At 33.9% G+C, this 8,724-nt stretch overlaps 1 protein-coding gene across 4 annotated transcripts; it reads right to left on the bottom strand.

Moving 5' to 3' along the window:
* Positions 1 to 1,002: 1,002 nt before the first annotated feature.
* Positions 1,003 to 4,472, bottom strand: LOC119995372 (protein TIFY 6B-like). 4 transcript variants are annotated; one of them, XM_038841851.1, is made up of 7 exons: positions 4,188 to 4,472; positions 3,210 to 3,409; positions 2,574 to 2,866; positions 2,387 to 2,474; positions 1,971 to 2,295; positions 1,622 to 1,679; positions 1,003 to 1,359 (listed from the first exon to the last, which is right to left on the bottom strand). In XM_038841851.1, the coding sequence occupies exons 1-7, from the start codon at positions 4,273 to 4,275 to the stop codon at positions 1,293 to 1,295; spliced, it is 1,119 nt and encodes a 372-aa protein (XP_038697779.1). In that variant the 5' UTR covers positions 4,276 to 4,472; the 3' UTR covers positions 1,003 to 1,292. The 4 variants fall into 4 exon arrangements, with proteins under 4 accessions (XP_038697779.1, XP_038697780.1, XP_038697782.1 ...); XM_038841852.1 differs by having other exon boundaries at positions 2,387 to 2,471; XM_038841854.1 differs by having other exon boundaries at positions 2,387 to 2,471; positions 2,574 to 2,683.
* Positions 4,473 to 8,724: the final 4,252 nt, after the last annotated feature.

Here is an 8,724-nt window from a genome sequence, read left to right as displayed (position 1 = left end):
AATTTGTTCGATTCGGGTTAAACGAAGTTTGGACATAAGTTATATGTCCAAAATTTGGGTCCAAATACAAAATTTTTGTCTGATTTAAAACCGAGTCTGGGTCCAACCAGAGAAATCTTGATCGATTTACTTGTCTGGACCCTAACCCGAATCAGCTTATTGTCTGATTTACTTGTTCCATTTTAAGCCAATCCGGGTTTCGTCAATTAAGTATATCCAAAATTTAATTCGGCTTAGGGTCCGGACATGTATATATTTCGTAAATACGTTATGTTGTCCGACCTGAAATCGGTTCAGAACCGATTTGTTTTTGCCACCCCTATTTGTGTGAGAATTCTACTTACACAACATATTTTAAAAAAGAAAAAGAAAAAGAAAAAGAAAACTTATTTGTGTACTATTTACTAACATATTATATTAGCTATGGCTCATAGATTTGTGAAGGGGTATATGTATCTTTCATGTCATGTATTTATTCTACCTTTCTCTACATATTTAAAAAAAAAAAAAAAGAATACTCATTTGTGTTCTATTTACTAACATATTATTTCAGCTATGGCTCATAGATTTGTGAAGGGGTATTTATCTTTCATGTCATGTATTTTATATTCAATGACAAGAACTAGTGATAATCATTCAGATATTGAATAGCTAAAGTTTTCAAGAACCAATAATTCCTTTCTTTGTTTTTTAAGAATTCAGAAACAATGACTCTTGATGTGATCACATGACCAATTAAAAAAAAAATCTAAGAATCCACAAGGGTCATTTTCTTCTCTGGCCAACAAAAAATTTGTGTTGCATTTAGACAGAAACACAGAGCTTAAAAATTGTTGACAGAAGGAAAACATGAGATTTATCCTCGGATGGATGGAACTATTTTGCTCCTTTTTTATTTTTCATTTGGTTGAAATATGAGGCAACAAATCAAAAAGGTAGAAATTCTCTTGGAGTTGCATGAACAGAAGAATTATACATATAGTTTATGTTTGACAGGTCTTATAATAATGCTTTCAAGCTTTAATGGCTACAAATTTTAATTAAAAGATCATAAAGTAGGAAACAAGGATCCAAGTTCTTGAAGAGAGAAGATAGAACAAAAAAAGTAACAGTACACGGCTATATATATATATATATGACACTTCAATAAAAATGGAAGCGATGTGCTTACAATATGAACTTGCTACACAGTTTCAATTAATGAGTTCTACTTAGACTCCATTGGGATCTAGTCTACTCCTCTTTCCTTGCCAGGAGAAAAGCAGTTCTTGCTGCACAGGTTGCAGAGAAACTCATGGATTCATGGCCAGCAGTTCTGGAGACTTGTTGGCGAGGTTGTACGGTGCTGCATTCAGAACCCTGCGTGTACAAATAAGTGCCTCTGTGTCAAAGAACAAGCTCTACAAATGGATATTCCTATGTTTTCTTCAGTTACAGTGGAAGGATTTGACTTAATATTACTAGATTGCTTCAATTGGTGTGAAGAAATGAAGTGGGGAAACTAAAACAAATTAGACACAAACAGGGCGGTAATATCTAAGGATTTCAAAGTGATGTAATCCTGATTACCTTTTCCCTCAACAAATAAAGGAAAATCACATATTGGGTCAATATAACTAACCTCTCCTTGCGCTTCTCCAAAAACCGAGCCAACGATGCTTTCCGAGCCTGTGGAACAGCTGCATGAGAAACTCTACTGTCAATTACACAAACTATTATGACCATTAGTTTAACCAATGTCCCATTGCATGCAGATGAATATGTTCATTCCGGATTGAGCTAACCGATCCACGAAAACTTTTGATGCCTACATCGTTAATTTATGCATTAACTCAAAGTAAATTTTTAACATTTAATTTATGCTAATGCATGTTCATAAATCAAAGCAACTTCAAAATTTTCAAAATCAGAAGCCTTTTAACAAAGCAGCACATACTTTAGCACTACCACCAAGGAATACAAGGCCATACCTGATGCTATCATGGTTGTTGCAGCAACAGAACCCATAGCTTTCAGCGTTCTGGGAGGCTCAAGTACAATAACAGGAGGTGTTACATCTCCGGTAATTTTAGCTGGTTTTATTTCCTCAGTGGTGGTAGACCCACTTCCTGACTGAGCACCATTATGTGAGGAGACAGACATAGAACTTGCAAGATCAGAGTTTGGTGCTGCGTTCACGAGGTGATTCACAGGAACACCATCACCTGCTGCTGGAGTTGAGATTGGGGCCTGCACTTGAATCTTTGGTTGTCCCATGGATGCCCCATTCCCAGCCAACAGCATAATAGCCTGAGCCTGGATAAGATGCACACTAGTAAGTAGTTAGGTTTCAACAACATAGCAAGTGCAAGTTCGCGCACACAAGAGAGAGAGAGAGAGAGAAAACCTTCTCAGGAGATATGCCATCAAATACATTCACAGCGCCCGCATAAAATATTGTCAATTGAGCAGGAGAGTTGAAGGCCTTGGCACTACTGAAGTAAACAGAAACATTAAGGTGGAGGAACATATTCTCATTTCATACGATATTTATTGAAGAATATAATATAATTCAAAGCATGAACATAATCTACCGTGGTTCAGAGATCTCATTAACAGAGCCAATACAGGGAATAATTGAATGCAGAGTAGTAACTGGAACTCCTCCCAGTAACTGTGGCTTCATGCCCCTGCCAGCCAAGTTCTGCCCAGAAATGGGAAAACCATTATTGAGGAAAGGGATGCTTGGAGAGACTGAAATTGTTTTGTTCGACACTGGAAACATCTTCACATCATGAGGACGATACACAGAATTCACATCATTTCGCGGAGGATAAGCAGTCACAGAAAAATGTCTCACACCTTGCCTATTGTGATTGAATGCTTTCTATATAGTACAAACCGAAGGGGGAAACATAATAACAATATCAGTTGACATTTATTTGGAGTGGGGCTTTGATGATAAAACAATCATTAATCAAAGTATATGCTTTATAGGACCTTGAGAGGTAACAATCCGTCATATTGTTCCAAAGGAAAGAACATAGGTGAAATTTGAGATTTAAAAAGAGGGAAAAAAAAAAAACCAAAAAAGGGGAAGAAAGATTCTCATGAAAGTAAAATCGTTATTATGAAACAATAAGATTTTTTGGACAACTTTCAAATTGATTGTGCTAACATAACCACAGAACCAAAAAGAGGTACTAAATGAAGTGGTATTGAAATAATACCTGGTTCTCTGCCCCAGAACGTATTTGACCGGGACAATAAGCATCTGCACTTGATTTAGCCATGAATGCAGGAGACATCAGAGCATCCGACGCAATCTTCTTTGTCTTATCATCTTGAGCAGCCTTAAATGACATAAAATGAGGAAGGGCAGAGAACTTGTTTGTGAATGGCCATTGTGTCACAGGGCCTTTAGCAACTCCTTCAAAATCCAAACAGAATGAAAAACAACCCATATTTAGAATCACCATCTGATTTTAGTTGGAAACTAACTCAGAGAAACTGATAAAAATCAATTTAGTAATACAATCAAATTTTAAGTCTAAGAACTACCAAATAGGGGAAATTTTCTTAAATTTTAAGCTCAAGTAATAAAAATAAGGGGAGAAAAAAACTTTCTTTCGCTGAAGCCCTTGAACCACAAACACATATGAAAATTTTTCTTATTGGTTACCCTAAAAGTAATTTCCAAAACCAGCTGACACATAATCAACAGAATTACCAAAGATAAAGCAATTGCATGCACCCAAATAGAGATTCTCACATCCATATGGAAATTGAATCCTAAAGCTATATTCTTATTAAATGACTAAATATAAAACAAAAAAAAAATACTTTTCATAAGAAACATCATTAGCCCAATTACGGAAGTAAAAAGTAGACACGTCTAATGCGCAGAAAATAACAATTGGATTATATTAAGTTATTAACTATTAGTAAAGATAAATGAAGATAACCATTATCAAATAATTTCCATTTCAACCAAACAAAAGCCAATTATGCGGGCTAAGATAACTATGAAGAAAATTTTACTAAAATTATAATACTGAACTGATCTATTAAAATCCGCAAGTCTCCAAAACCTATTCAACTAAAAAGTTATCCAAGTTAATTTGCATTACTAGAGCCAAGCAATTTCATACACACACACACACGCGCACATATATATACACACTTAATGAGAAGAGCTTGATGATTACCTATCTCCTTGTACCCATCAGTATGAACCTCTTCTTTCACCACAGCCTGGGGCTCTTTGGAGCTCAAACCCAAGAAATCTCTCTCCATTTTTCACCTTCCAATCTCTCTTTCAAACCCCAAATTCAAACAAAACCCACCTCAAGCAATAAATTAACAAGATAAATTTCTTCCCCCAAACCCACCACCAAAAGCTATAGAGAGAGAGACCAAAAAAGCTTTCAACAATGGCAGGAGAGGAGGAGGAGATATGCGTTTATGGAATGTGGAGTTTATAAGATCTTGACCGTCAATTGCTTTAATATATCCTTTCCGACGAGTGACGACCCGCTGGGCCCGTAACTGTCCGCTTCCGTTAGCGTTTTAATTAACGGTTCAGACGTTACCTCGACTCCGTACCCACCTGTCGGTGGTACCGAGCAAAGTGTACTGTCTATCTATTTATCGCCCGACACGTGTACTCTCACATCACGGCTTCGGCTCGTGATATTTGATACGAGACCACGAGCTTGATGATAACATATTAACATGCTTCGTTTCGTTTCTTGATATTTTAATAATTTTATGTAGGACGGACAAAATTTTATTCTGTGCGGATGATCGAATTTGTTCAATTCAGATTAAAATAAGTTTGAATATAAATTATATGTACGACAATTTGATCCAAACAAAGAATTTTTGCCTAGTTTAAAATGAGTCTGAATCCAAACATAAAAATCTTGTTTGTTTTAAAAACGGGTCCGGGTCTAAACACAAAAATTTCCACTAATATATTGAGCATTTATACATTAGTTTATGCATTGTTAATCTCTCTTTATTTTGTGCTAATTAATTAATTAACCCTAACATATAAAATAATGAAGCAACTAACCTTCTCATATCTCTTGGTTTAAACCTTTTGGCACACGGATTTGGAGATTAATTAATAGCCACAAAAGGATTATTGACCCACAAGGGTCCAATTATTTGCCATGTGCAAAATAATTGTGGTTCTATAAGTCTAAGAGATCATGTGATGGTTAGGGATCTATCTCCTCATTTCCAAACATTAAAAGAAAAGGAAAGATGAGAAGAAAGTATCATATACTTTGACTAACCATGTGTAATAAAGTGATCGATCCTTCAAGTTTGATTTACTTGTCCGAACCCTCGCTCGGATTAAGTTATCATTCAATTTACTTATTCGAATTTAAATCAATCCGGGTTTGGTCAATTAAGTATGTCCAAAATTCAATACAGGTTAGAGTCTGGATATATAAATATTTCGTAAACACGTATTTTTGTTCAACTTAAAATCAAACCAGAATCGAACCGATTTGTGCTACCCCTAATTTTATGCAACAAAATCAAAATTTTATTATTTCCTTGTACTTGCTTAGACACTCAGATACACGTACAAATTGAGTAAAATCGAATTTATGATCTCTAAATAGTAAAGTGAAGGCTTAATCCTAATCAACTAGGTTAAGAGTTTTTTTTTAAGGTTATGTACTGAATTACACTTATTTACCCAAAAAATAAGAGAATTTGAGGTTTGAAGATACTCGAGTTACCATAAAGATGGATTACATGAGAACTAACAAAAAAAAGACAAACAATGAACACTCTTAGACGACATTGTATTACATCAGACGACAACACCGTATTACACCGAAAAACTATAGAACAACATTGTACTATTGGACTACGTTGGGTTACATTGACTAAAAAAAAAACATCAAACAAACAATACCATGGTTCAAGATCAAGGATTTTGGTTTTTCCTTCAACAAGAGAGGCCGATCTCCCTCAAATTTGAGAGTTCATCTCTATTGGTCAAATATATGTTGCCAGAACATACTGGAAATGCTGATGATTGAAGATCAACAACGTATAGAGGAGATTTAAAGTTGGAGAAAATAAATCTTGAATAAAAGCTTATTCAAACTCAAAACATGAGAAAAATACATTAAGAAGGAGACGGAAACATTAACAGGGGAGAAGGAAGTGGAGAAAAAGGATTCTCACCTCCTCCTCCAAACAACAGGAGGAGTTGATAGATTTTTTTTTAAACTATGTTAAGAGTTGATTTCTATTATCTTACGTATTTAATTTTTGTTATGTTCTTGGCATTAGAATTGAATAAATTTCAGTATGTTCTTCCAAAAGTCGTGAACCAACATAATATGTTATTATATATATATATATCACTATTTTGACTAGATCCACGAAGGAAAACAATTGGGAACGTGTTAAATAATTTGAAAAAATTGAGCTGTCAATAAAGCTGTCACGCACAACAAGAAGGTGAGTCACGAGGTGCAGTGTTCCACTCAGTAAATGCCACGTAACATTGTACGATTCCGCACGGTTTCTTACCATATAACTTTAGATTTTATGTTTATTTTTGTTTTGAAAAATGTTTAGACAAAATATCTCATAGATTGAAATAAAAAGAAAACTAGAGAATTGGCGTTGGCTGACCCACATACGACACGACCTTCAATTCTTGCAAGAGAGATGAGATTATTTAAGGATTACCTGTGTCTGTGTGGGGCCTTGCGCAAAAAAAATAAAATAAAATCTCAATCTCTACTAAAACCTCAAAATATAAATAAATTATAATGCATCCCACACGGGCGAAGGGTTATGACACACGAGATAGAAGATCAATTAATGGATGTTGCTGTACCTACCTTGGCTCCATCTGCATCTACATTTGTTGAAAACATGTCCGCGGATAATTGGGGTAAGTTCGGTGCATTTTTGCAAATAAGTTAGTAATAAATATGGACCGTCGGATGAATATTAAATAACAATTTTTAATTTTCTGTAATAAAATTTTAAAAAATTTTGAGCAGAAATAAATTTAAAATCACTTGTATTTTATATCTACTATTTTTTAAAAAAAAATACAAATGAATGGAATGGTGCACAAAATTAAAATAAATAAATAAATAAATTTGGTGGTGGAGATAAAAGCCCAAAAAACAAAAGTCGTTTGGGGAGATAAGACACCCCACCGCCCCATATTTATTGTGGTGTCATGTACATAACAATAGGATTAAGAATTTAAGTAAAAAATTCAATGTCCTCCATATAATATCCTGCAGTAACCAATGTTACTTTATGAGAAATTTTTTATGAGATCTTAAAATGAGTTCTTAATTTTTAGGGTTCAAAATATATTTTTTAAAAAATATAATTATATTTTGATCGGTTTTACGAACTCAACGATATTTTTTTTGTTTGAAACAAAAATCGAATATAACCTGAAAAGTGTATGAAATATTTTTTTCATTTTATATCTAATAATTCATAATTATCATCCACTTTTCATGTTGAATTTGATTTTTGTTTCAAATAAAAAATATAACTTTGAATTCATAAAACCAGTCAAAATACAAATATATTTTTTCTATTTTTTTTTAAAAAATGTTATGAATCCTAAAAATTAGGACCCCATTTTAGAATTCCTCATTACTTTATTAAACAAAACATGTGCATCTAATATTTTATTTCATATGTTCCACATTAAGTCTACCATATTACATTGAGGAGGTGTTTATGGGACCCAAAAGGATATGAAAATCTAGGTTCCATCATTAGTGGTTTATCTACAATGATATCATTATTCACTTAGAGTTAATTCACATTTTATATGATGCTCCTTGTCAATACATCATCTATTTTCAAATAAAGTGACAGTTTTGTTATCACACATAAAAGCACGACAAAAATACAAATATTCTCTACCAACTTGACATTATTTTTTTTTTTTTGAAACAGGGGTTTGAGAAGGAGTAGGATTCGAACTCACGATTTAATTGGTGGATGATCCCTTACATGTACTGTGATTGTCGTTCAATCAGCGACTCATTTGCAAAGAAAGGTAAAATATATATTATTTTCATATAAAAATATTTGTCTCTCTTCTATTATATGTTTGAGCTTTGCAGAAAAAATGTTTTTCACAAAAAAAAAATCATAAATCATACAAAACTTATTGTCTTTTTTTTTTTAAGCTATTTCAAGAAAGATATATGCGAGGAGTGTGGTATTTTAGCTCAATTTGCAATTGTAGGTCTAATATGATATATGTTGTCCGGACAGACAAACCCAATTGAGTGACAGTCCAAAATTGAGAGAAAGGAGAGAGCGCGCTCACCACACAAGAGAAAATTCCAAAAGAGAGTGAGAGGATCCTGGAGATAAATAGTTGACAGAGCAGCTCTTGGGTTCTGATTGTCTTGAGTGAGGTGAGTTCTTGTCTTTGTAATATTCTCCGTATTGTTTCTTGTGAGAGAGAGCGCTTGAGAGAGTAAGATAGTATCCAGAGGGATCGAGCTTGTTTCTCCTTATATTGGGTGAGTCTCTCAACTTGTAATCTTCTTCAAAAATAATGAAATAGATCTCTGCTTCCTATGGACGTAGGCTTTAGCTAAATTACGTAAATCTTGCGTCCTTTATCATTTTGTTGCTTGTTTTCTCTGCATTTGCTAACTTGGGTTGTTTGATTTAGTCAATCATTTGATGTATAGTCTCTCGGTCTAGTGATGT

This window comes from Tripterygium wilfordii, chromosome 3 (assembly GCF_013401445.1).
Source record: "Tripterygium wilfordii isolate XIE 37 chromosome 3, ASM1340144v1, whole genome shotgun sequence".
NCBI lineage: Eukaryota > Viridiplantae > Streptophyta > Magnoliopsida > Celastrales > Celastraceae > Tripterygium > Tripterygium wilfordii.
This window is presented reverse-complemented; position numbering and strand designations above follow the sequence as displayed.

What these genes read in the sequence shown, in the direction of transcription:
- LOC119995372 (XM_038841851.1), bottom strand. Translation starts at nt 4,275, where the DNA reads ATGGAGAGAGATTTCTTGGGTTTGAGCTCCAAAGAGCCCCAGGCTGTG. An exon ending in GTTCTGGGGCAGAGAACCAG is followed by an intron (nt 2,867 to 3,209) that starts GTATTATTTCAA and finishes TGTACTATATAG; the next exon opens with AAAGCATTCAATCACAATAG. An exon ending in AACAACCATGATAGCATCAG is followed by an intron (nt 1,680 to 1,970) that starts GTATGGCCTTGT and finishes TTTCTCATGCAG; the next exon opens with CTGTTCCACAGGCTCGGAAA.